We start from the raw sequence: 27,417 nt of genomic DNA on the forward strand, positions 1-27,417 counted from the left end.
TGCTGCTGCAATAGTCTGGGCAAGGCAGTTCTGTTATTTTGTTTTTTAGGAATTTGGGTTTTAAAAAAATAGAGTTCCAAGGCAGTTCTGGTGCTAGCAGTTGAATCCGCGGCTCCCCTGCGTGCGCTGCCATTGAGGACACGTGTTTTTCTCATGCGTAGCTTTATTTCTGCAGTTTGCTGCTGCCTGAGCAGTTCTGATTGTGTGTCATTGTTTTACCGTTCGAAAAGTTTGAGGATGGCTATCTGGTATTCTGCTCTTGAGGTGCCCGTGGCAGGATATCTTGGTTAAGGCAAGTGGTTCTTGTGGGTTAGAAACAACCTCTGCAAAATATTAGTATGTTTTTATGTATTATAAATATGCTTTTTGACATGTCCTGCTCTGCCAGCCTTACCTGCCAGGGTTATAAATGGGATTGTGAAGGCTACATTAGGAAATAAAAATAGCAGGATGAAAGAAAATTATGCTTTCACCTTTATCTGCCACTGCTTCGCAGCCAGCGGCTAACGGAGCGCACTGCAGCAGAAGCCCCTGCCTCTGCTTTTGGAGGAGGAAACTGAGGCACAGAGAGGTCACTCACCATGCCATGGCACCAGAGCTCTTGGTTTCTATTGCGGACTTTCGGTTCCCTTTGTAACCACTAGACAACACTGTCTTTTTCTCGGCTTGATGTCTGAGCAGCCTGGGCAGGAGGCAAGCGTTGGGGGTCTTGTCTTGTGTTGCAACCTGGGAACCCAGCGCCAGGGCGCTGAGGCACCCTGTGGATGCTGATGGATGCTAGCGATGTTGATGTGCTGCTGTTGCCGTCATCCCGTTTCCAAATGGGCAATTCAGACATCGAGAGACCAAAGTGGGGGTCACTCAGCGTGTGTTGGGGACAAGGGGAGGAGAGTCTCTCCAGAGAAAGAGTGGGGCAGTATTTGAGTTCCTTGTGTATAGGGCACTTCGTTTGTTGGTATAAGCATCTAAAACTAAAATTAATGACTTGCCCATGATTGGATGGGGTGATGCAAAAGACTGATAGATGTGTCTTGTTGCCTTGTCCTCCTCCAGTCCTGCAGATGCACAGGGGGTGGCTCTGCTTTGGCCTCCTGTTCCTCAAGGTTGCCATGGCTTTCCCTATAAAGGGGACATACAGGAGAAGACTCGAAGTCCCTTTGCCTGCATTCAGCTGAGCATTTGACCCAGGCAGATTTGCAGTGGCTGGCATGGAAGGGGTGCTGCATGCTGTGAAATGCCATCCTGGGTAGGCGATCCTGCCCCTCGCCTGGGCACAGCCTGTGGCGATGGAGGCTCAGTGCAGACCCGTGGCTGCTCCAGACCATGCCCAGTGCAGGGTCTGCCCCATCGGCTGGTGGATTGGACGTGAGAGGGTCTGGTCCTTCTTTCCTGGTCATTGCATCCCTGGTCACTGGGCTGGGAGCAGTGGGGTGAAGCGCTGGAAATCCTGTGCTTATGGAGAGGTCAGTGCTTTTAGCACAGGCTCCCTAAAGCGACTATGCGTGTTAATTTTTATTGTGTTGTGTCCAACAGGAGACAACTATTGGAAGGCTCTGAAGGGAGGAGGATGTTCAGCAATTTTTGAAAGCCAAGGTTGGTGCCAGCTTCAACAGACAGACCCAGACAGGCTGCCTGTGCTGTCAGGCATCTCTCCCTCCAGGAAAGGGCTGGTTTGGTGCTGCGTCCCTCAGCTCCCGGAGCCACTTTGCCCCTGCAGCTCCAGGGGATCAGAGGGTGGCTGCAGGCAAAACCAACCACGCATGCTACATGTACTCTCTCATCTCATTACCCTGCCTGCTAACTCATTTCAAGTTGGGCTGGGTTGTGCCTTGGCTGATAGAAAGAGCAAAACCCTATGGTGATTTGGGGCTAGCACCGCTTGTGCTTGCAAAAACGATCACGGTGTGTAGAGACTGCCGCAGTTACTGGAAGGAGTTTTTTAGGCAGAGCTGGGGGAGGAGAGCAAAAATAGCTGCAAAATGTCAGAAAGCTGTGACCAAAAGCAATTCACACTTAACCCACTTGAGAATTGCCCTCCCAGAAAAGTAGCAATTGTTTATCTACCAAGGACCCACCGCTGCTGGAGGCAAACTGGCTGCTAATTGGTCTTTCTGCTAAAGGCAGAGGGGTCAGGCTGGCTAATTAGACAGTCTTTACACCTCCCCAGTTAATTTGGAGAGTGGAGCATATTCCCAAAGGGAGGTGGGCTTCCCAGGGAGGTGACCCCATCGTTCCCTGGGTCTTTTGATCCCTCCCGGGGGCGAGCGGGGAGCTGGCAGATGTGAGACACAAGCTGCAACCCTGTCTGTCAAAATAACCTCGCAGTTACTTTGAGTTAACATTTTGAAGTTAAAAGCAAAGAAACAACTCGAGGTCTCCCTGGAGGTAGGAGGGAAGGGGAATAGGTTGCTGCCAGCCTGGGAGCGCTGGGGTGGGAAGCCCACAGGTCCGCTCTGAGCCTCCCAAAGCCATGGGCTGTCAGAGCAGAGCGGCCTTGCTTTGCTGAACCCGTGCTGTTTCTTTTTTTTTTTTTTTTTTTAAATTCTTTTCAAAAACACCATCTAGGCACTTCTCAGAAATAAGAAACGGTCCCCGAGTGACCAGCTGAATTCCGGTGTGACCTGAGCAATGAGTGTTGCAGATGAAATAGAAAGGGTGGAAAAGCTGTGAGAAGCACAGAATAAATGTGGTGAGCGGGTTTTACAGCAGCTCTGAGGGTGAATGCTCTGGGTTTCAGGTGCTGTCAGGATACTGGCGTGGCCCTTGTCCTGCCACAGTCTTCCTGGGTGACCTGGACAAAGTCACTTTGCCTTTCCCCATCAGCCTCAGTTCCCCATCACTGCATGGCTAGTAGTGTGTTTTTCTTCCTCGGAGGAGTGATTTGAGAATAAGGGCATTAAATAATGTCCAAGTCTGGTGCTGAGGGAATGGGGGGTGAATAATTCCCAAAGATCGTGGCTATTGGGGGGAGCTGGTGCTAATCTGGGCTTTGGCAATCAAGTATTTCAGCCTTAGGGTGGTGACACATGGCTTTTCAAGCACAGCCTGGAAACTGTAAATCTTTTAAACTCTAAAAGCCATGCAAGCGTTGGGGCTGTTTTCTCTTTCTGCAGCTCTCTAATAAAGTGGGATGTGTCCAATGTCCCATTGCAGGGGCTCTGTCCGGGCCCGTGCCCCTTGCAGGGCTCTGCCACATCACCCCGGTTTGAGGCTGCTCTGGGAGGTGGCTGTGGCGAGCAGGACTATAGGGATCACTGGCCACGGAGGTGGGAATGGAGGAAAAAATCATGGGAAGGGAGAAGTTTGAGGCTCGCACCCATACCGTGAGGGTGCAGATGGAAGTGGGGGGGCCCGCAGGCTTGAAACCAAGGTCAGGGTCTTCAGAGCCAGGCAGGGACCACATGGAGAGGAGTGCGATTGGGCCACCGTGGGTTTTGGGGCTTGGTCCCAGTTTGCTAAAAATACAGCTTGTCGTAGCCCAGCCCCTCCTCAGCGAGCGGCAGGACGTGTGTTTGTGAGCTGCAGCTGGAGGGTAACTCGTTCCCATCTGTGCTTGTGGCTTGGGGCTGCGAGGGCTTGTTCTTTCAGTAGCTGAGAGCTGCCGCTGTCGCAGGGTGCGGTCAGCCTCAGCCCTGTGCCGGGCTGCCCAGAACGGGCTCCAAGCCCTTCTCTGGGTCCCCTGGGGAAGGGGATGTGGCTGGCTGTTCTCGAGGGTGTCAGTGCTGCGATGGGAACGCAGGGTAAGCAAGGGGGAGCCTGTTGCATCAGGATCCCCATGTCCTTCAGGGGTGCTGCTGTCTCTGGGGGATAAAGGGCTTTTTCTGGTCTGCTGGGACCCAAAACCAAGGAGCATCAAATCTCCAAGCTGCCCACGGGCGACCTCTTAGACCACTGTTTGTCCCTTTGTCTTGGTGAGAGGAGAAGGACCCTGGTGATGAGCCCATGAGGGGCATGACCAAGAGGTCTTCGCTAGCAGCATCCTCCTGATGAAGCCCATTGACATCCGCCTCGTGCTTGAGACTCGGAGGAAACCCTGGCAAGTGGGACCGCAGGAGAATTTGGGTGCCCATCAGCAGCAGACCCTGTGTCAGCTCCAGCGACACCCCTGTAGTTACCTTTTGCAATGAGGACGCACTTGGATGACAGTTGGCTGATCGGCTCCCTACCCCCAAATAGATGCAGGTGGCAAATCCCATCATCGCTTGAACTGGTCTTCCAGTATGGAGAGCCTGTGGCAGCCCTTCTTCACCCCAGGAAATGTATCCCTGCTGGCAGCCCCAGATTTGGGAGGACTGGACATGCATGGGGTGTGCCTTCATACCAGAGGCTCCCAAGCGCCGTTAATCTCTGCTCCAATTCAGCTTAAACACAAAGGGTGTGGGGGTTAATCTGATCATGGTTTGCTTTGGGGTTGGGGCCTCTGGTTTTTATTAGATAAGAAAATTCAATGGCATGAAGCGTTGGGCTGGTTCTTACTTCAAAGCGATCCCCATGTCATTCAGACCAGGTATCGCCATTGCAACACAATTTTAGAGCAAAGAAAGAAAACAGAGACAAAACTAAAAACAGGAACCAGCAGATAAACAATACTCCGGTGCCACTGGCGCTGAGCTGAGCTCCTTCCTGCTCTCAACCATCTGGCAAGTCAGCGGCAAGGCTTGGGGGAGCCCAGCTCTCCCGGCCGGCTCTTCCCAGCAGGGAAATGATTGAAAAGCTTTTCCATTCATAAAAAAATTTGTCAGGGTGTGAGCTGAGCACTCGGCTCTTCTCCGAGCATGCTCAGCTGGGATGCCCCACGTTTACTGCTCTGACCCGGGGCAAGACGTTTCGCCTGCCTGTGCCGCGGGGTTAATGCCTTGCCCCAGCTCTGAGGAAGCCTCAAGCATTTCCACAGCGGGTGAAGCGTTGAGTGGCAATGGCCGGTGAGCTCTCGAGGCGCAGGAGCGCAGTCAGTGCTCGGGGTCACAGCTGCCTCAGGGATGCCGGAGGTGGGCGAACCAGCACAGAAGCACCCTTGGTGGCAGGTACCAGCCTGGGTGCTGGTTTTCCTAGGCAGTGTCACTGAAAACTGGTGCGATGCTGGTCCCAGGGAGAGCCGGCTTGGTAGGGCCTTGCTCATTGCAATGTGAACCTAAACACTGGTGCGTGGAGGAAAATGTCTCATTTGATCAGAAATGAGAAGTTTCATTTTTTTCTGGCTTGATTTTTACTTTTTGAATCACAGTCAGACGAGTGCAAACGCTGTTTCGAAATGATGAGTCGAAAGGTTTCATTCTGAGTCCTTGAGACCCCCCTCTCTCTGCTCCTCTCCTCGCGCACCCTCCAAGCAGATGAATCCAGTCCAATTCACTGGGGAATTTGCTTGCCTCGAAACAGTTTCTACAATTATTTTGTTCTTTTTTGCTAAGTTTCTTGCAGCCCAGTTTTTACTCCTACTGTGATTTAATTTGTTGCTCTCCTTGCACACCCTTCTGAAAACTTGACCCTAAAGCAGCATCTCCGTTCTCATCGGGGCTGGTCCCAAGGCCCCCCCACGTGCTGACCCGCAGGTGGGACATGGCAGCGCTGCACCCTTGACAGCCAGTACCCGACGACTGGAGCACGTACGGGCTTGCTTCTAACTGTCTGCCGGTGAGCGGTGCGAATCCTGCTCCTGATGCTGTAAAACACGTCTGGGACTTTATCAGCTCAAGGACAGCAGATCCCAGAGCAAAAGGCAGCTAAGGTGTGCAGTACTAGGACCCTGCTTCTGCTATTTTTAATTTTTTTCTTTCTTTCTGTGGAGCCTCTATCCCTGAGTCTCCGAAGCAAAATGCGGTTGCAATTTGGAGTTGGCGTTTGTTTGCACCTCTTGGTTTTATCTTTTTGGTGTTCACAGCATCTTCATCTCATAAGTGTTAGCCTTAAGCTCTGGCTGCTAATGCAGGTAATCTTGGAGATGGAATTTGGGAAATCTCATTAAATGATTCCCATTTGCAGCAACATGAAGGGCTTGGATGGAGGTGTTTGTGTGGAGCTGACATGTCTTAGGCATTTCTCAGTTTGCTGTTGGCTTTCTCTTCTGATCCCCTGAGCTGGGGGTACTTAGTGCCAGCTGAACAGAGCAAAGCTGTACCAGAGGGAGCTGGGGCGATAAACCACTTGTGATTACCACTGAAAAGCACTGGTACTGTGGGATCTACAGCCCAAAACCCAGTTGCCCTACTTCACCGGAGGTTCAAAATATTTATCCCCAGCCGCTCCGGAAGCCTCTCCTGCGGCTCTGCAGAGAGGTGTTGCTTGTGCGGCAGAGCTGCGGCGTCCATGCAGCCCTGCACCCCGGGTAGCCTGCTTCCCGTGACCGCAGCAGTCCCGCTTTCTATGCACGGGGCGTCGTATTTCTTTTTTTTTCTTGGTGGTGTTGCTCAGGGCTACGTGATGCTGAGCGCTGCCGGCTCTGACGTCACACGTGTGTGTGGAGGTTCGTGGTTGTTCTGTTCCCCTCTCCCTTTCTTGCCCTCCCCCAGATCTTGCTCCTGCCTTGCGGCACGGCCTCGCAGCTCACTGCGTTCCCGCCTTTGGTGCGTTCGCCCTTCCCTGAGAGCAAAGCATCCATGTGGCCTGTGGTGCCAGGCTGGGAAAGTCACGCTGAGCAATAAAAAGTCAATCCTTCCCTGTGCTGGGGAGAGTCCCTGTCTGGATTTGTGATTTCTAACCCCCCTTGGCTCCCCTGCCTGCAGCTCTTCTTGGCAGCACGGCCTTGGGGCACACACTGCTCCCTGTCTCCAGGTTTTAGCTGTTGTATGACACCTTAGATGCTTTTTTGGTGGGTTTGCTGTTGCAGGCAAAGTACTAGACACAAAATTGATCACCAGAGGCTGCTTATTACAGGAAGCTCTTTTCTAAAGCGGAGACCTTTCCCCTCTGACCACAGACATTTCTTGCTGCTGCATGCTGGTGTGCTGTGTCAGGTCAGCAGCCTGACAGACGGAGCAGCAGCAGAAGTGACCGTACAGACGTCCAGTTGTTAGGTGAGACTTAACTTTCAAACTGTCTTACAGTCTGCTGCTTAGGGATGCTCTCTGTGCCCTGGCTGTGGACTGTGCGATGGCCACCACTGTGCCTTCCCACAGAGCCTTTTCTTTCGTGACTGTGTACTGTGAATTAATTTGGACTTCTTTCTGCAAAGAAGCGTTTCATGATCTAAGTCCATGGCTGGACTCATCCAGTCCAGCTCTGCATAGCCATGAACTGGGTGGCTGCGTTGCAGCTAATCGCCTTGCGTTTCGTGGAGGGGGACAGGCATGTCCCGGCAGGACACAGTGACCATCTTAGATACCCCTCAGCACAAGCTGAGCAGCCCCAGGTAAGTAGTTCACAAAGAGGTGTCTGAATTTAGCTGTCGGCAGTTTGGTGAGATGAATCACATCTCATGTTTCGATTTCTTGGGCTGGGCTGAGCCCCCCTTCCTGCACTGCTGCCAAGAACCCCACCAGTCCCCGGCCCACCAGACCCGCTGTGCCTGCTGCGGGACCGGACCAGAGGCAGCCACACCTGGACATAAAACCTGGGTGCTGCTTTGCCCCTTTTGTGTTACCTTCTGGAGGTGCTGTTTGATATTAAAAGGACTCCGAAACTGCTTTTGTACGTTAGGTGCTTTCCCTGCTCTGTGGTGGGAGTCTCTTGTTCAGCCCGGTTCTCAGACACAGTGAGAACAAGGAGCCATCTCCACGTCTTAGTAAGCTTTCCAGTTCTCACATTTTCTGGTGTAAATGAGGCTTTGCAGTTCAGCAAGACAACGTTGCCCTGCTGCTCAAGGGGGACTTAAGTCCCCTAGTGCTGCTGTGCACTGAAGATCTTTTTCTCAAGAGAACTGCCAGGCTGGTCCCTCTCTTCTTCCCAAGACGGCATTTACCACTAATAAATCAGATCTTCATTTCCTACTGTTAGCACGCAGGGACGACCTGCGCCATTCCTGTAGTGCAGTAATGCCCCTCAGCACAGTTATCCTGTAGGCGCAGACACTGGTAGTATTGCAGACACAGGTTTTCTTCTTGTGCCATGAGTTTTATCGTCCACTTTAGGGTGGAATCACTGTCTAAATCTGTCTTTCCCATTTCACTTCCAAATACTGCAGTTTGCTCAGAATCCTGCATTATGTGCAAATCCCCCAGCAATTTTAAGGTTGCTGGTTCATGTAACGGCTTGTTGCTCACCTATTACATTAAGACTTTCTACGTGTGCTGCTCCAGCCGTCCCAGCGTAGGGGGCTAATTGCTGTGAAAATCTTCCTTCCAGAGCAGTTCAAGAAATAGGTTGCATCAGTTGCTGGTGGGATCTCCCAGTGAACAGTCCCATCCTTCCCAGCAGAGATGTATCCCTGTAGCTGGACACCTCGAATGTGGAGTTTGCCAGTGATGAGCAGTGTGGCTCATTCCTGGCTGTAGTTTTGCATTTCGATGGGATTGCTGAACCCCCCAGACACCCTGTGAGTCCAGGGGGCCGAATGCTTTCCTGTGTTTTTTGTTCAAACCAATGCCCAATTGACTTTTTGGTGGTTTTGGTCTTCTGAAAAAACACCTTGGTCTCGATGTCTTTATCACGAGTGTGCCACTCAGTGCCTTTCTGTCTGGATGACTTCTCCTTGGCATGTGTTCCTTCCTGCACATTTGTATTGTGGATCCTCACCACCAAACCCCTGAGTCTGCATGGCTCCTTGGAGCTGTTTCTGCTTGGTTCATTCATTGGTACCCTGATGGCAGCAAATATTCACAGCATTGGCCCCAGCTGCATTTGTTCGCCCCTTAGCCTGCCTTTCCAGCTGTGTGCAGGGTGATCCTGTCCTGCTGCCCCTTCCCAACAGCTGTGTGATTTGTTTACCCCCTAAATCCTGCTCTGGATGTGCCTTGCTCAGAGACCCATCACTGAGGTCTTCACATCCCACCTTGCAGTAGAGCATAAATGAGATGTCCTGTGCCCGCTGTCAAACTAGATGGTACAAGGTGATTGAGCTAGGCTTGCGCAGACAGCATTAAATTACAGCTTTTTGTTTCAGAATCTCCTTTATGTTCTGGAAGAAGATGCTTAATTTCTGGTGTCCTCTTCCTTTCCTTCCTCCACACCCCAAGAAAAGGAGGAAGGTAACAGAGGGGGATAACGTCTCTTTTCCTATTTTTGTTTGCCTGTTGGTTGTATTTTGCTATGTGTAAGGACAGCAGTAGCACCATGGGGACCTTGCTGTGGTTCACGTTTGTAATCTGTCCTGTTCCAAGTAATCTGGCTTCTCGCTTTATAGATGAGAAAAGGGGGCAGTCCTGCAGGGTGCCCAGGCGCTGCTATGACCAACTTCTCAAGAAATCAGACCTAATAACAAATTTTTCAGTCCTATCTCTTGTTCTCAAGCCTGTATCACTACCTGGCAGCGGTAGTGGTGGTCATCTCAGCAAGCCAACATGGCTTGGGTGGGTGAGTAGGTGTATGGGTGGATTTGCAGAGATGTGGGTGCTGACACCTAAGTGGATTTCTCTTGCGTTTGCCCTCCGTGGCCTCATCGGTGGTTGGTTTTGGTCCGTACTTCCATGGCCAGGTTTCAGTAAGGGCTTGGTCTGGATTTTGCCAGCTGGGTTTTGGAAAAGATTCTCCATGTTGCTTCTCTGCTGCCTGTTCCTCTGTTGGTTTGGGGAGTGGAGACTCCCTGGAGGTGAGGTTTTGCAGTCCAAGGAGTGAAGGTCACTCATGGTCCCTGCCATGGTTTGTTGTGCTCTTACTCCTTGGGGTAAGAGCAACTTTCATCCTTGCTCAGCGGGACAGGAATCCGAGGCCCTATAAGGAAGTTGTGTGGTGCTGGGGTGTTTGGATGGTGCATGCTCCTTTGCAAGCACCCTGAAAGGATGTTTGTCAAACCAGTTGCCTCCTGGATCTTTTGATATGCTGCCTTTGTGTGGTTTGAATGAACATCTTATCACCTTCATCTCCTTGCTCTTTGCAGAGCACTTACTTGAGTAGTAAACACACGAAGGCTTAAGTTTGAATCTTAAAAATTGCAGGTTCCTCCCCTTGTTGCCCCTATTTCTACAAAGACTTCCTCCAGCTGCTCCCTCTCTTGGCTCTGAGTTTCTCTCTTTGGCTCCCATATGGGGTGTAGAGGAGGCAGTAAAATCTTGCAAGCTAAGGATAGTTAAAAACCAAGATTTCTCCTGTAATCTAAGAAGAACAGACACTTTCACTGGAGGAGCAGGTACCATGCATGTGCTTGCTCCACTGCGTGGCACAGCTCATATCCAGATACTCCACTGCAATGGGGATGCATCTCCCAAAGCTCCAGTGCTGCCTGTTGCGCACTGCCCATTTTGAGGATGAAATGGAGGAGGCAGAAAGCTGAGGTGTAGCTCAAGGGAGATGATGACCTTGCTGGGGTGCTTGTATGAGGATCTTGCCCTGAAAAAAACTCTGGTTAGAATCCATTTGCTTTAATTCCCAATTAAGTAGTTGTCCTTCTGTTGCAGCATCAGCCCAAGCTCCGTTTTTTCTTTAGCCTCATCAAGCTTCTTGCCCTTTTCTCCCCAGTGCCCTAAGCCCTACTGCAGCAGCAAGCCAAGTGCTGAGCCACCTCCTCACACTAACTCGTGAGTTAGCATCCCTGCGAGGCAGTCCGTGTCCCTCCACCCGTTGCGATTGTCAGCAAACCTGGGCAGTGTGTTCATGAGCTGATCCCGTGGGCAAAGGGCCTTGTTTTTCCTCTCCCGTTTCCTGCCCGGGATGCTCAGCCAGCAGCCTCAGAACAATCGGGGCAGGAAAGGGCGTTATCCTGCTGTGAAGGTACCCGGGGGCTTTCTCCGGTGCTGATGGAGTGGTGCCTTGCTTCCCTGCTGCAGGGTCCCCGCTGGGAAGGTAGAGGACTTTCAGCCAGGTCCTTTCCTGCCCATGCGTGACTCGAGGAGATGCTGTTGGGCTTTGCTGTCCTGGAAGGGGAAATCTCAGCTTATTATGTGGCTGCCTGGGTTTCCTTTCTTGGGAGGAATGGATTAGTGCAGGGCAGGATACTGGCTGGGGTGGTGCCTCCCCAGGGCATCATGATGGAGCTGTCTGGAGTGGGTAAGCAGGGATTTGCCTTGCTGCTTGGATCGGAGGTGGCTGATGTCCCGGGAGGGGGTGGTCTAATTCCCTTCACTACTTTATTTGGGAACACCAACTTTGGACTTGATCTTTGAGCTCTTTCCCTCTGTTCCCATCTAATGGTGGTTGTCCTGGGCTCCACCACTACAGAAAGAGATCAGAGAAGTCCTTTGGATGTTGAAGATAGGACTCGTGGACCTTAATACAAGAAAAGTGCTCCTCCTTGTAGAAAAGTCCATCTGACTCTTGATTCAGCTTCTCATGTGCCCTGTGCTGACTATGTGGGAATTGCTAGTGGCCTTGGTCATCTCCTTGACTTAGCTGCTGTGTGCAGAGGGACCTTCTGCTCCTGGGGCAGCGTCATCTGGGCATGAAGGAGTTGAGGTGTTCTCCTTTGCTCTGATACTGAGCAGGAGAAAAGGCGTGCAAGGTCCCAGGGCGGTGAAGGCAAGTGGGGGAACCACAGTCTGTCCTAGCTGAGTGGAAAGCCCCTGTCATGGAGCTCTGACACCCTGAGGGCTCCCCATGGCCTCGGGCCTCACAGCCCAGCTGGAAAATATATTCTTTTTTGTTGGTAGTGTTTTTTTTCACGTTACTTGAAAACTTTGGGATTTTTGCAAACCTTGTACCTCAAAGCAGGACAACAAGTGAAAATCTAAAAACAATGATCAGCAAATTCCCTCTTTCCACCAAGGGATAAATGTTTACCTGTTTGATGTTAGTTAACGGGAACATTGTAATTTATCTGTCCACCTTTTTGACTGTGACAAACACAGATGAATGAAGACTTCTAACTAAGCAATCTCAGATGGAAATTCTCCAAAGATCTTGCATCCGTGCAAGGTGCTGGGACAATTTCACAAATACTCTTAAGATACTTTCCAAGCTGAGCTTTAGTGTGCTATGCTTTTTCTCACTCACTTTAATCATTATTTTTTTGCCTTGTTAGAAAATTATCAGGTGCCTTTTGGGCAATCGGACCTTCTGAGGGGGTAGGTTCAACTTTGCCCCATGCCCATGGTGTTGCTAATTGTTGGCCATTTGTCAAAAACAGGGCAAAACCTCGAGGCAAATTGGTTTCCCTCAGGATGTGGGATTCTTAAAACCAGAGGACTTAAATGTTGTCACCGCTGTGGCCGAGAGTGCCGTAACATTATTCGCATCGTGTAACATTAATGAGAGGAAGCCTTGCTTTCTGCCTGCCTCATCCTGGAGCTGTTTGCGAGCCGGCCGCCTCCCTGCACCCCGATCCATGTGGTTGTGGTTCCCGGGTTCCCGGTTCCCTTCTCGGTCTCTGTCAGTTCCTCTTGCCGCCTCTGTCGGGGCAGTCTGTAGATGCGCCCTGCTGATGGCGGGCGGCCGTCCTGTCTGGGAGAGACAGAGGAAGGTGTTTCTTGGGACGTGCTATGGTAGATGTTTATCTTGGTCAGCTACGTGTATGGACCAGAGTGGTGTGAGGCGATGGGGACTCTACCTAAGTGAGATCTAGCTATCTTCTTGCAAGAAGTCCAGTCCTTTCTGACTGTGCTGATACTGCAGGTGGCATGGAAGGTAAGGAACGTGCCTGGAGAGCTGGAGACTTGCCTTCTGCTCTCAGCTGTGCCACAAGTCACTGTGGGACAGCAGAAAAATTGCTTTACTTTTCCAAACATTGGCTTCTCTGCCTCTTAAATGGTGACTGTGTGGGTTGCACAGTGTTTGGAGGCTGCTTTTAAGGTGTGAAGTTACTGGAGAAGGAAAACCAATCTCATCTTGGAGAACACCCAGGGCGCGACGTCCCATAGCTTGATTTTCAGCTGGGGTCCGATGCATGAGCGAGGCATGGTGGGATAAAGCCCTTCTGTTTGCTTTGCTTAGCTCTTGCTAAGACTGCAGAGCAGGAGTAGCAGTCGATCTGGCCACACTTTTCCGTACGCAATATGCTGTCTGAAGAGAGGTAGTTAATGCCTTGTCCAAGGGTGGTACTCAGTCGTTGCCTGAGGATGTTCCTCACAACTACTGTGGTGTCCCCTCTGTTCCTGCCTCCTAGGAGCAATATCTCTAGATGCTTCACATAGGGGCTGAACAGATGTGTGGGCACCGTGTTGCATTGCCTGCAGAGCTGCTGTCAGGAGATTTGTGGCAATCCGATGTCAGAAGGTCTCTTGTTATCCTTCCTGCTGTTTTGTCTCAATCAGTCCATCAAAACCCTTCTGTCTTCCCTGGGTGGTGGTTGTGCTTTCTTGAAAGTATTGTTGACACCTGGGGAGAAGGCAGGGAAACCCACATCTTTTGCAACATGTTGCTCTGCTTGGAAATGTGCAGAGCAGCAGCCGGCTCCATGACGAGGGTGTCCCCGAAGGGTGCTGGGGCATTACCGCTCACAGCGTTTGCTCCGGGTGTGTTGTGAAACATGACCACAGGCAGTTCACCACACAGCGACTGCGCCGTCCCTTCCACCTGCTCAGAATGCCTCTGCTACTGGGAGTCCAGCTGGAGGGAGATGATGAAAGGGACACATCATTTTTTTCACAGAGTTGTTCAACACCCTCATAAACCATTGCAAGCACTGATTAAAAACCTTGACCTCAACACTTGTTTTTTCTTGTGTGTTGAGATGCTTAACAGAGCTCCTTGGAAAGTCTGATTACGTCCTCCGGAACTGTCCCTGCCTTGTCATTTTGCTCAGTGTGGGTAGGAAGGAAGGGAGAGTTTGGGGAATAAACAAAGAGGTTGAAAAATTTCTACTCGGTTGTGGTGGACAAACTGAGTTCTCTCCCATGAAAGATGCTTCCATAAGCACTGCCTTGGGAGAGGAGGTTTAGATTCATGTGTGGTCCGTAGCACACCAGGAAAAAAAGCACAAAGACTTTGTGTTTTGTGGTTTGAAAGTTATGGTAATATCTTTGTCATATTTTGTCCTTAAATTCCCTGCCTGTTCTGTGCTGGGATATGAGAGGCATTGGGCAGGGATGGCTGGGCCAGCGTATGGCTCGCCCCGAGCATGGGGTGAGGAGCGTGTTCCCCTCCGAGGACCGAGCTGTGCTCTAAAACAAGCTGACGTGCGGGGAGGTGTATTTTTGTGAGCTGGGTGCTGTAAAGGGTGCTTATGAGTCATGCTGTGCTCTTAGTCACTGCTTTCCTCTTGCCACAAGTCATGACTAAGGTGCTGATGTGCAGCTTCCCTGCTCATTCAGTCCTCGGCACCACGGCAGAGCGTTTCTCGGGTGTTCCTTGTGCACACACTGTGGATGGATAAAACTTTTGGTGAAGATCATAATAACAGGCTGTGGCAGTGGGACACAAGAGGCAGGAGCCCATGAGCCTCTTTGGGGTAAAGGAGACAGCTTGCATTTGGCAGGTCAGTGGTTCCTCATTGTGCGTTTGCTTTCACCTGTTTGGAGCCATTGGTGGCTTCTCTCCAGCATAGGAAGGACCAGGCGGTGGGGCTGGAGCCGGCCTTGCCGCTCCCTTGGCTTTTGGGGAGCCCCAGCAGCCGCACATGGCTTTACTGAACCCTTTTGGGGGAGTTGCTGGTAACTAAGTGTGGGTGGAGGTGGCTACACTGAGTGCACCAAGCGGGGGGACTGGGTGGAACCTCTGCCGAGATCACAGCAGCTTTTGCTCCTGCCATGGTGGAGGTGGGGAGCTGTGATGGGCGCAGCCACCATTGAATACCGAGTGTCAAACGTTGTCCAACTAAGCAGAATTAAGCATTTTGGGGTAGTGTTGGGAACCGCATGAGCGTGTGGTATAGGTACAGGAACGTGCTGTCCAGGATGAAAGCAAAGGCCTCCTCGGCAGGTGTTTTTTGTAGTATTGGCAGGTTTTACTTCTTCCTTCTGGATTATTTTTGTGCATTTGTGTTGCCTCTAATCAAAAGGCAAAGAGTCTGTGGGATGAACCCTTCTCTGTGTGTTGGGAGAGGGGAGGCACCTACCCCAGGCTGGCACTGCAGGAGAGGAGGGAATCTCTGCCTGGGCGCCCTCCTTGATTGCCCATGGTTGGGGCAGATCTGAGAATTAGACCTTCTGGGCAAGTTGCTTTTATTTTCATGGTGTCTCAGACAGATGCATATGGATTGAGTGGGATAAAATCTTCTTCCCCCCAGCACAGTCTCTGCCAGCCCAAGGTTTAGGTTTGTACCTTGAGCCATGGCGGAGAGGTGAGATGCAGAGCCACGTTGTGAAAAGGTTGCAGCCAGGCACGCAATCCGCAGTTTCACAATGTCCTCGGATGTTGGGGCTGAGGTCCCCTCTGTATTTTCCTGCATTGCTGCAAGGGCACGTGGACCTTTTCTTCTTGTTGGCTGTGAGGCAGCAAGGTGACAGTACCGGAGGCTTTCCTGGCTGGTACAAAGTTAGCACTTGGGACTGGGTTTGTGACCATCGCCAGTGGACACTAGAGCTGTCAAGGGCAATCCATGCCTAACGCAAGGAGTAGGAGCTGGGGCTCTGCTCCCGCTTTTCCCAGGTTGGACCAGATGATCTTTTGAGATTCCTTCCAGCCTGTGCCTTCCAGGGCTGTTCTATGATTCCCATCGACCCTGTTGGAAGGTGCTGCAGCTGTAATCTCTTGCAGTGTTATCTTCGATGGAAGCTAACCCAAGATTACCTCCTTGCCACAGACACGTGAGCGAGACTTGATCTGTCCCGCAGACGGAAGTTGTGAGAAGGCAGATACGCCTGCAGCAGGTCAGGGGAGGGTGCCTTGGCCCCACAGCCTCTCGTGATCAGGTCGTGGATGTGTGCGCCTCCTTTTCTTTGCCATGGTTGGGAGGGGTTGGGGGAGCAGAGGGGAAGATGACAGCTAGCAGAGCGGGGTGCATCTCTGGCTTTGGGGTTGGAAAGGGGGACAGGAGGCAGTAACGGGGTGCTGTTTCACTAGGGGCATCTTGTCTGTGCTGCAGAACAAGTGTTGCAGTTCCTTGCACTTAACTAAGGGCCCAGTACAGTAATTTTCTTCTTTCTCTTTCTTTAGGAGATGAATTAAAATGCAGCACACCACGTGCACAGAGGACAGGATCTACCACGCACTGGAAAGATGTCTACACGGGCTTAGCAGAGATGCTGTCTCCAGCAGATGGGCTGGTAGGTGACCTATTAACCACGAGCTTGTTGGCTACAAGCCTGACACCTGACAGCCTTGATGGGGTCAGACTCTTCTGTTCTTCTGTCTCTGCATGATCTGCTGACCTACCTGAGCACCTGGGTAAGAGAGAGCTGCTGGTGCTACTGGAGGCTTGGGAAGCCTTTTCTCCCTTCCAGTGTTCAAAGTTAGAGGTGGGATCCAATGTAGCCAGTCTTCCTGAGCCTCTCGTTGCAGTAGGAAGATGTACCAAGGTGCTGAACAAGTCATGTTAGGTCTTACGTAGGTAAAGCTCAGCAGAGAAGCTGTGTGCCTTGCCAGTTGTCCATGCATGAGGTGGAAAGAGGAGGAGTCTTCATTCGCCACGAGGCAAGACTCCTTTGTGTAATCAGCCAGCCTCGCCTTGCTTTGATGCGTATATTCCTCAAAACCTACGGGCGTAATCTCTGCTGCATTGTCAGAAGCAAGTGTGGAGATATCATTATCGACTTTATTTAAATCTAGATCAGATACCATGGTGGCCATGAAGATGTGAGCCGTGTTCAGAGGGCTGCAACGGGATTTGGGATGGCAATGGTGAGGGCAAAGCAGCAATGAGAAGCAGTGATTTTTGAATGTCATTTTGAACTATCTATCTTCCTCATACTCACACTTGTAGGCTGCAATTAAATCGCTCCCAAATCCTCTTGCAGAGGAAAGAAATGAAGTGAATTTTTGGGGCTGTCAAATCCAGATTTCCTTTTGTCCGTGCAGATCTTTCAATCCCCTCTGCTTTTCCGTTTACTTATAAGTCACGAAAGAGATGCAAGTGGTATCCTACCTGCTGCCAAATACTGGAGTAATCCCTCTCGCCGTGCCCGTTTCCTCGCGCCCACTGGAGTGATGCCAGCTCCCCGCGCTGTAGCATCACCCTATCTTGGTTCATGCAGCTATGACCAGGACTCCTGGGTCCTTTCGGTCTCCCCACCTTCTGGGAAACAGGCCCTGAAGTGTGACCTACATTCCCGGTTCCTGGAAGCACGACCTCGCGTTTGGCACCGTTACAGTGCGCGTCCAGAGGAGTCCACCTCGGCAAGCGATTCATTGTGCGCCTCATAACGCACCTCTTCCTGTAATTATAATTAATCAATTCCTGTGTCACTCACAAACTGCCCTTCTCTAATCCCAGCCCCTCAGCGCTGGTGTTTGTGTTAGGGTAGCCTTTAAAAAATGACTTCATAATTTTTCCAGCTCATTAGCAAAGACAAGACTATGGGGCAGGGGTTGGGTGGTGGTGGGCTCTGCTGGAAGCAGCTGTGCTGCCCAGTGATTCCTCATTTCTAATGATTTTCCCCCATCTCTCTGCCTGCTGGCTTTCAGTCTTCTTCATGTGGGTTTTGTGGGGTTTGGCAGAATGACCTGGCATTCCTGGGAGAATCTCAGGCGTTTTACACATCAGAAAGTTCCCTTTCATCAACAGCATTTGTGCTGTTGCCAAAAATCTTCAGCGTGACCGGCGAACCCCTTTCCGCAGCGGTCGGTGGCTGTGATGTTAATAGCTTTGCTGTGCCCCGGCCCCAGGGTACCGCTTCTGGGCAGCCCCCGGGGCAGCGCTTCTTGGCCAGTGCCTTCAGTCCTCTTCCATGTGGGCTGTCCAGCCCTGCTGATTTTTTATGTTTGCTTTGAAGAGCTGCTGTTTCACATCCTACCCCTTTGCAGTCAGAGTAGGAAGTATTTCGTTATTGCAGTAACATAAATGATTTAGGGAAAGCAGAGCATAGTGCACAGATATACCTACGCCCCTTCACAGTGTATCCTATTTCTTTTCAAAAACAGAGCAAAAATGTTTTCATATTCTTCTGCCTTCCCCGTGTTACAAGCAATGGTTAAATTATTGCTGTCCTGTGTCAGATCCAGGCTGTTGTTTGTGGCAGGACTCTGTTCCTCATATAGTCAATGTATCCCTCCATCTTGTTCTTAACTGTGCAGTAGCCTTCTCCTTTCTCTTTTTTAACTTCTTATATCACTTCTATTTCCCAATTTATTTGCTTTCCCCTCCTTTTTACCATTTCCGTACACCAAAATAACACTCACCATGTCGCAGCTTTTTGGGCTGAGACCTTGCTAGAATTTTGTTCATTTTCAAATTATTTAATGCTTTATTTTCACATGATAATTTTACAGGAGGTTGCTCCAGAGCGCGTGAGTAATCGCTTCCGATGTGTCGTTTTCCCCCCGCGTAAGTGACTGAATAGCTGAGGTCTGTGAAGTCAGCAAAGAGGAGAAGTGTGAGTGCTTTGGCCATCACAAATTTGTACCCTGGATGAGCCCGTGGCCGGCTCTGGGGTCTAAACGGAAAGTCTTTCCTGAACTGCAGCGTTTATTGGAGGAACCAAATTAAAATTAATGGTCTCTGAATCACAAAAAGCCCTGTTAGAAAAGTGCTAGGGAGGAGAACCTCCTTTTCCTTGTGGAGACCCTCTTCAGAGAGTTTGCCTTCCTCCATGTTGCTGGAGAGAGATGACAGTCAAATCAGAGAGTGCTAAAGGAAGAAAAATATTTTATTTCTGGCTGGTGAGCAGTGAAATGGGGAGCCTTTGGTGAAGGAGAGTGCTGGGCTTGGGTCTGGCTGCTGGCAGTGCTGGGGATGCGGTACTGGGGAGCCAGAGGTGCGCGAAGGGCTGGAGGATGGCAGTGGATGGGGAGCTGCTGGGGGGCTGTAGGGCAGCCTGCTGCCTGAAAGGTCCCCGGGGTGGAAGGAGCCGTTGTGTCTGTGCCACGGGGCTGCACGGGAGTCAGAGAGGATGAAGGATGCTGGTGGGGGAGGATGGATGAAGGCTCTGATGAGCCAGAAAAGGAGAGAAGTCTTCAATGATACATCTTACATGATGCCCAGGGAGTTCTGTCTGCTCATCTCTAACAAAGGGAAGCTTAAGATCCTGCTTGATTGCAGTCATCTAAATACCTTCATGGGGAATGAAGAGAAGTCTGGTCTGGGGATCCTCCAGCTCAGTCACCAAGTAGCGAAATGCAATGTCTGCAGTACTTCCAGCTCTAAGTGCAGAATTAAGGTGTGCTGGTTACTAAATCTTGCAAATTTTAACCTTTGAACTGATTTCTCCGGGTTTGTGGTGGGTTTTCTTGCTGAAATCACTGCATAGGCTGGGGGGAAGGGCCGGGGTGGCTCCAGCCCTGTGAACTGTTGCTGTGCCCTGCTCAGGGGGCTCTAAGCAGCTGCTTGGAAATGGGAGCTGCAGGTTGGACTCCAGTGTGGTGCAGGATGCGTCCCAAGAGGATGCTGGGACCATGGGGCTCTGCTGTGCCCTGTGCTTTGGCCACCTCCAACCCCCCTGCTTACGAACGGCTGCGAGTTGGCCCTTCCTCTGGGCAGTCCCTTGGAGAAAACCACCTTATTCTGGTGCGGGTGTAGTGGAAACGGTGGGAGCAGGTCTGGGGGAGGGAGGAAATGGAGACATCTGCTTTTCACCCCTCCAATCTTGTCGCTTCTGACGGCAGTGGGAGCTGATGCCCAGCCCGAGCACCGTGGGCGAAGGCAGCTTGGGCATGTGGTATTTCTGCTTTATTTCTTTTTTTTCCGACTTGACAGTTGCCCCCTATGAAGAGCGGCAGAGGGGAAATGTCAACCACCGAGGTCAGGAAGGAGCCGCTCTGGGAGGACGGTGTCTTGCTGCACTTCTCAGAAAAGAAATCGCGAAGCCTCATCCTTCCGAGGCCGCCCACGGGGCCGCTGCCACCCGGCTCCCGGCACGCTGCTGGCATCTTCATCGATGCCGATAGCGATCAAAGCGAGAGCGTGCACGGCACCCGAGCTCCCTCCCGGTGCGGGGGTCTTGGTGCAGCCTCTGGCCAGCGCTGGGTCCCTGCTCGTAGGCTTTGCTGTGGGTTTTGTTCTCCCAAAGGGAGATTTTTCTTTCGGTCTGCATCACGTGGGGCTCAGACTGAGTGTGATGTGCAGGATGCTGGGATAAGCACAGCTTAGTCCTGCTTCTGCTGCAGCTCCATGTGTCGCAACCCCAGCATCCTGCAGCCGGGGCCACGATGTGCTCTGGGCTGCTTGTATTGCTGGCAGATAAATCTGACTCATTCTCCATGTATAAAAAAAATAAATAAATAGTGCTGGGTCGCTGTTCTAGTGGAGCAAAACCGGATGGATGAGCATGAGGGCAGGGTGGATGTAAGCAGTTTTTTTAGCTGTGGGGCTTCCCGCTGCCCTGCTGGGAGGTCTCCGGTTCCTCTTGTGACAAATTTTTAGGATTTATGGGCTGGAAGGTGAAGTTCTGGTTTGTGCTGCCTGCACAAGGTGCATCTTTAAAAGCTGATCTCAACACCGCCAGAGCCAGAGATCGCCCCACAGCTCCCGTGTGGCTGCTCTCCTTTACGGCGTTGAGCGGTTTGTGTGCGTGATTTTACTTCCCTCGGCCAAGAGGCACCTGCCTGACCTCTGCAAACCCTGCCTTGGTATGAGTTTAGGTGAGTGAGGTGGAGTGTTTCCCCACCAACACAGGAGTTTCCAGTGCTTGCACAACTCAATAGAGAGGGTGTAACGGGGCACACAGCCCCTGCTTGCAGAGATGGCAGGGAGCACCCCTCCACTCGCCTTGGGCTGTGCTTTGCGTGCGGATTCGGGGCCTCCCTTGCATCTCATAAAATGTGGTTTTGGGAATTAAAGAGCAAATGCAAAGTCCAGCAGAAAGCCTGGTTCAAGCTTGCTGCATGCCCTTGGTGCACAGCCTACCCTCGTCCACCCTGGGACAGGGAGCGTGCCTGGAGTGGTCTGGTGCTGCCGGTTTTGAGCGTACCTGGTACGGTGGAACAAACCCAGCTTGGACTTTGTGCTCTGTGCTGCTCTGACCCGCTACTGAGTTGTCCCTGTGATCTGGGGCCTGACCCGGCATGGTGGCATGATTCGCCATCGCAGCAAACCAGCAGCGGAGCATCTGCTCAGCTGCACTGAGACAGAGGAGTGGCTGCAAAGAAAACTTTCTGGAGTTGGTTTCTCACTGGGCTGCAGCCTCTCCCTGGCCTGGGAATAAACCAAGTGCTGCTCTGCAGTTCATTAAAGTCCCCGGGTGCTACCGCAGCACCCAGCTGTGTCCCAGGTGGGTGCAGGACATCTGCAGAGGGGCACAGAAGGTGCTTGCAGGTGGGTGGCTCCTTTCTGCTTTTAATGTCACCTGGGGCTTTTGTTCCTGACCTGTGCACATTAGGAGCATCACCCTCCATGCCCAAATAACCTTTTTAGTCTGGATACAGGGGATATGGCTGCAGGGACTAACTCTGCTCCCAGCGGTTGGAAAGTGGATGCTCGTGACCTGGAGCGTGTGCGGAGGGAAGGGAATTCCTACCCAGGTTGGATCCCCTGTCCTGACTGATGCCTGGCAGTGCCGGCCACTTTGCCTTGCCGTGTGGTCTTTGTTTATTGTGTCCAGGATTTCTGAGCTGCATTTTGTGCTTGAGACTATTTTTAGCAAGGACGCAGCTGTTTTGGTGTGTCTTTGGTTAATGCTGCTTTGCCAAATCTAGGAGCTCAGACCCTGGCAGCCTGCTGCCTCCCAGCATTGTTTGACTTCATTCCAGGGTCATCCCAGTGCCTTGCTGATTATGAGTTAGACAGAAATTCTACTTATAGTGATGTTACTCAAATACACCTGGCTGCATCCTTGTGCTTCAGCTCACAGTTACTGTAGAAGACCCCAAAATGGGTCAGAAGACCTCAGGTCTAAATTACATTTGTAAGACACTTCCCTGGAGCCCTGCCCCTGTCCCTGCTACCTGCCCGTCCCCGTCCCCCTGGCCCATTCACAGTGGGTTTGTCTCCGCTCCTCCCCAGGGAAGCAGCCCAGCGCCTCTCCCTCTGCCCCATTCAGCGCAGAATAACGCAGCGAGCCGCTGCCGCCGCAGTTTCCTCCTCTCTCGCTAGAAGTGAGAGGAAGGAAAGAGCCTGCGTCTTGCTGGGCTATTTGTATTTGTGGTTACACTCGCGCAGGAAGCGGCGTTCTCCTCGTCTGGTGATGCACCCCGATGGAGCTCAGCTCCGCTGCTCTCGCAGATCCTGCCCCGTGCGGCCAGGCTTCGCCCTGGGCAGCCGCAGCGGGGCCGGGCTCTCCTGGGTGAAATGATCCTCCCGGCCGAAGCAGGACGGGTTGTTTCAAGGCACCGTGTGAGCCCAGCTGCTTCTTTCCGAGGTCAGCAAAGCTGCCGGCAGCTCTGACTACTTCTGCTGGGCTGCTTGCTTTCTTGACTATCTTATAGGTGCTGGAGCTTTCCCTGGAGGATGCTGCGCTCTGGGACAATATTGATTTATTTGAGCAATCTGCTGGAGTCCTCTTAGGCAGAGCCATGGCTTCGTGCCATTGCGCTGGCTTATGGGAGTGGCTGAAAGGCAAACTGGAGCATCGCTGAATTACTGGGTCACTGTGGCTGTGCCCTTGCTGACAAGATAGCACAATCCAAGGTTGTGATCTGGGTGTCAGCAAACCCAGGATGATGCTGAGACTACCAGCGGCAAATTAAAAATTGCAACTGTAATTACCAGCAAGTGCATCGGAGCTCCTTGGAAACTTTCCAGCAGGATCTTTCTCCGCTGGAAAATGTTGATTCATTGAAAGGGAAAAGTTGCATGGGAGCGGGGGGGCTTTCCCATGGGGGAAGGCTCTTGGCCAGTTTTGTTCAGCTAAAAGTTAGGCATAGAGCCACAGAAATAGTGTGGCTCATGGTGAGCAAATGCTTGTCCGTGGAGAGGACAAGCGAAGGCTGTTTTTGCAACCCGAGCACTAGTTTTGCTTGTCTTGGCATCAGCCTTCTCCCAGCTGGGCCACAACATACCTCTCCCTTGGTTTAAATCCATCCTGTTTAACACCTAGAAGGTGTGTAAAGGTATTTTTATGGCATGTACATATCTGTGTGATGAATTTGTAGCCTCCACAGCTGGGAATAACGTTTGAGGGACAGACAATGTGACCTGTAGATTTGGGATGAATGCCGCTGTCCCCTTGCCAGCTCACGGCATTGTTACCTCCAACGCGCCAGCCAACATGCATGGGTTGGTGTTTGTTATGTTTCTGTGCCACTTAATAGACCATGTGAGTGAAGAGTGGCTGGATTTATATTTATATTTCCTCTCTGATCGTTAGCCCCACTTCCTTGCAGTGAAAGATGCTCTGTTTCTCCTGGTTTTGCTTTTGGACTGAGCTTGGAAGAGCCCCGGTGCCAGCACCCCCTGAACCCTGCCACAGGCTGCGGCTGAGCTGTGCGATGTCTGCACTGCATCCGCGCCCGGTGATAAAATCCATGGCAATGTGGGATGGGGGCAATGCAAACATGGATGCTTCTCGGATATTTGCTGGGCCGTTTGCTTGAAATTTCCCTGTAACTTTTCTCCACGGGGCTGTGTGCAATGCCTGCGTCCCTGGGGGGGAAGAGGAAGAGGAGGAGGTGCTACTCCCTCCTTGGTCTGCAGATCCTGGTCCACCGGAGCCAGTGAGCGCTGCCTCCTCCCCTGGGATGCAGGGCCGGGATGAATGGAGGCACCCGGCAGCCTTTGCGCAGATCATTTCCTCTAAGACCATCTGGGAAGTGGCCCTGACCGCCAAGAAAAGCGACGGCCTCGGGAAACACCTTGGGCCATTGTCACCGGTCAGGTCCCAGCAGCAAGAGGCAGATGTCTGGGGACGGAGGCCAGGGGGGTTTCAATGAACTGGGGTGAAGGACCCTCCATCCCTTTGCACGGCAATTCTCCTCTCTCAGCATCTGGGTAATCTCCTGGTGGGATTTTAATACATTTAATGAAAATTTGAAGGTGCTAAGAGATGGAGTAAATGCTGGGCAAGCTTAACAACGAAGCTGATATGAGCCCTGACTGCCGCCATGCTGATGTGATGGTGCCCCTCCAGGGCGTGGGGAAGGGGCTTGGGGGGATGCAGCATCTTCCCTCGGGTGCGATGCAGCTGGAGGGGGTAGGATGCATGCCTGGTGGGGAGCTGAATTTTGCAGTGTTTGAGTGAGTTAATAGTTTGTAGAGTGCATCTGGGGTGTTTGAGCCGGGGGGCAGCAGGGCAAGGGGTTGCACTAGTGGGTTTTCTGTGCTCAGCAGATGGAAGGTGGCCATCCCCCTATGCCACGCACATCCCTCTGGCCTCTGCAGCGGGCACGTGGCAGCGCAGGCATGTCAGCTACCCAGTCTCCCTGGGGGAGACGCATCCAACCCAGCTGAGCGCGTTGGGCTGCGTGAGCCAGAGCACGAAGGCACTTGGGTACAAAGCGATGCCGCTGAGATAAGCACTACTTGGCAAGGTTAGATCTGTCCAGAACAAGGGTGTGAGGTTTTTTTTCCCTCTGCCGTGATCTGACACAGGCAGCAAACACCTTTGCCTTGACCCCTTCCCGTTGTTCGTCCCTCCTGCGACCTTCTTGAGCGGGGCTGTGAGTGACGGCGGCTCTGTCTCCCCCGCAGCCGGGCTGTGCCTGAACTGCTGGAGCCTGCAGGAGCTGGTGAGCCGAGACGCCGGCAACTACCTCATCCTCGTGGAGAAGATCCTCGGCAAGGCCAAAGAGGTGAGTCGGGGGGCTGCCGGGGAGGGCTGCGGGCTTTGAGATGGCATCAGCTCCAGGGCTTGCCTGAAGTGGAGTTTTGCAGAGCTTGGTGGGTGATTTTGGGTTGTGGTAAGGTATTGCTTGAGCACTGGAGCTTGGAGGTGAGTGATGCTGGGTCGGCAGGTCCGAAACGCTGGTGGGAGCAGCCCTGTGTATCCTGCCAGCTTTCGGCACATGGGAACTGCAAGGGAAAACCCCAGCTCCAATACCTGCTCTTCAGGCAGCACCGCAGATCCATGGGGAAGGGTTTTGATTTCCTAAAGCACTGCTCAGTGCCGTGCAGGGGCAGCCCAGGTCGTAGGGCTGTGCGGATGGAGCCAGCCTTCCCCAGACCTTCCCCCAGCATAAGCTGGGAGCTGCTAGTCCAAATCAGAGCAAATTGAAGGTTTCCTGTTGTTTTTGATGGAAACTTCGCTGCAGCTCTGCCAGGCTTCCTGCAGGGCCAGGAGCGGAGCTGGGACGCTGGGGACCACGGGCAGGGTTTGCACTGTGGCAGTCAGGTCAAGCACAGCAGGGAGGCGGAACGGCAGCGGGGCTGATCGGATCAGCCTGCCGCGGTCCCGTCATGTGCCGGAGAAGCTTGAGGCATCGTCAGTCAAGCAGGGTCACCCCGGGCTGTGGCCGGGAAGACCTTGGAGGAATCCCTTGATGTGGCAGGAAACAGCGATGTGTTTCCTAAATCCTCAGCGCTAGGATTCATGTGATGGGGTAAATGCTGCCTTTCATTTTTTGGGAAAGAAAGGCTGTTTAGCTGCCAGGCTGCAGAGCAGGTACAAGTTAAGATTAGCACAATTTGGTTTAATCCTCTTTTTTTTTTTTTTTTTTTTAATGGCTAAATTGATCTAGTTGCAGATAGTGTTTTATTACATTAGGGTTTACGTAAGGGTTTATTGCACTTTGTGGTGTGCTCATAAACAAGGGAAGACAGTGTCTGCAAGCGTATGCTTGAGCCATCACTATGTCCCTTGGTGAAATAATTCTGCCAGCTATTCACTGGCAAAGGCTGGGACAAAGATACGTGGTTTGCACCGTGCTGCCGAGCTTCGCAAGCCGCTTGCAGGGGCTGGGCTGCCTGCTTGCCTCTCCAAACTGCCTGCTTTGAGCCACTTTCATAGAATTTCATGCAACTCTGCAAGAATCAGGAGCATCGGAGGGCTGGGAGCTTGGCCAAATCCAGCTTCTCGGGGTTAAAGGCAGAGCAGCAGTCTGTGCTGATCTGCCTGTCCCATTGGTGTGGGTTACTGGGGCTTTAGGGGTTATTTTCCCATGGAGACAAGGGAATCTGCTGGGGACGGTGATGTGATGGTGCGGGTCAGGCACTTGCCTGCGCTGTCAGGGAGTCTGCCCGCACCTCCAAGGATGCTTTTGGGTAACGCTCGTGGCGAGCAGCCCAGCTCATCCCTCTGCTCTCGGGCTGTTTTCTACAGGTGCAGGAGAAGTGCGACTATGACCTCGTAACGCCCCTGGCTCTGCTCTTCTACTATGCGGTCCTGTATGTAAGTCCTGAGGCTGCTGCACGTAGCTTGATCCCAGCCCCCAGGGAGGCACGGGGTGCGGGGCCCCACGGAGCCACGCAGAACAGGCACTGAAATCGGGGTGGCTTTCATCTGAAACATCACGGTCTGCTTTGACCAATTCATCTCAAAAAAAGATCCTGTATGAATCTACAGGGATCAAGACCAAGCAACCATCGCACAAGCTGAGAGACCAAAAAAATGAACTTCAGTGTTTTTAATCTTTTTATTTGAAGATGGGCTAATCAGAAAGGGAGACGGACAATATCTCTGTGTAGAGAAGGCAAATTTTTTTCATTAGCTTTTATATTTGTGCAAAATATATGGGCAACACTAATGAAAAGAAGGAGCGGAGCCTTCACAGGAAATACTTTTTTTATTATTATTATTAGCACAATGCATCATTATCCCAAGGAAATCATTGCTGCCAGATCTTGCAAAAGCACAGGCTGTAATGCGATTCATCTGTGTGGATCTGCGGTTGTTAAAAAGGAATTTATATATAGGCTTTGGCACGTGAGCCAGAGCCGGGAGGTTGGGAAGGTGCAGAGCGGATGAAGCTTTCTCGGAGCTGTGCCCAGTGGGGATCCTCTGACCCTTCCTTGGGAGAGGGTGGGGTGTCACAGGGTGAACCTCTGCTCTGATCCATTTCTCCTCCTTCCACTTCCAGCCTAAACCCTCGAGTTTTTATGCAGCGCTCGAGGCCCGTGTCCCTGCTCCCTTTCTAATCGGGTCTCCCCGTCCCCCGCAGGCTCCCCACTTCCCACCAGGCTCCGACCTGCTCCTGAAAGCCGCTAGCGTGTACCACAGCTTCCTGACCTGGCCCGTGCCCTACTGCAACATCTTCCGTGAGCTGCTCACCTTCATCAGCGACGAGCTCAAGGCCCCCGGTAAGTGCTTCTGCCCCGCCGCGGAGTTTTCATGTGCTGCTGGCGCTGCTTCCCCAAAACCACCCACTGCTGCGACCGCCCCGTGTTTGTTCCCGAGCCTCTCCTGGTGTTGCTGTCTCCTACCCCACTTGCTTCATGAATCCCTTGAGCATGGTGTCCACATTTACCTTGTGCATCCCACACCTCAGCTTTTTCAGGAGGCAAGGACCTCTGCCCTCCATCCTCTGGATGATTTTCCCTGGTGGTCCAGCACAGGATGA

General features: G+C 52.1%; 1 protein-coding gene across 3 annotated transcripts in view; it reads left to right on the forward strand.

The window, feature by feature from the left end:
• PIK3R5 (phosphoinositide-3-kinase regulatory subunit 5) overlaps positions 1-27,417 on the forward strand; it is a 62,280-nt gene that overhangs the window by 18,165 nt on the left and 16,698 nt on the right. For 2 of the 3 annotated variants that reach the window (XM_082326501.1, XM_082326503.1), the window contains exons 2-5: positions 16,054-16,163; positions 24,614-24,714; positions 26,181-26,249; positions 27,019-27,157. In XM_082326501.1, coding sequence (XP_082182627.1) covers positions 16,067-16,163; positions 24,614-24,714; positions 26,181-26,249; positions 27,019-27,157 — 406 coding nt within the window. In that variant the 5' untranslated portion in view covers positions 16,054-16,066. Of the gene's footprint in view, positions 1-1,562; positions 1,594-16,053; positions 16,164-24,613; positions 24,715-26,180; positions 26,250-27,018; positions 27,158-27,417 lie in introns of those variants that run through there. The other variant, XM_082326502.1, reaches the window with a different exon arrangement.

The sequence above is a fragment of the Platalea leucorodia genome (genome assembly GCF_965183815.1).
Source record: "Platalea leucorodia genome assembly, chromosome: 14".
In the NCBI taxonomy this organism is placed as follows: Eukaryota; Metazoa; Chordata; class Aves; order Pelecaniformes; family Threskiornithidae; genus Platalea; species Platalea leucorodia.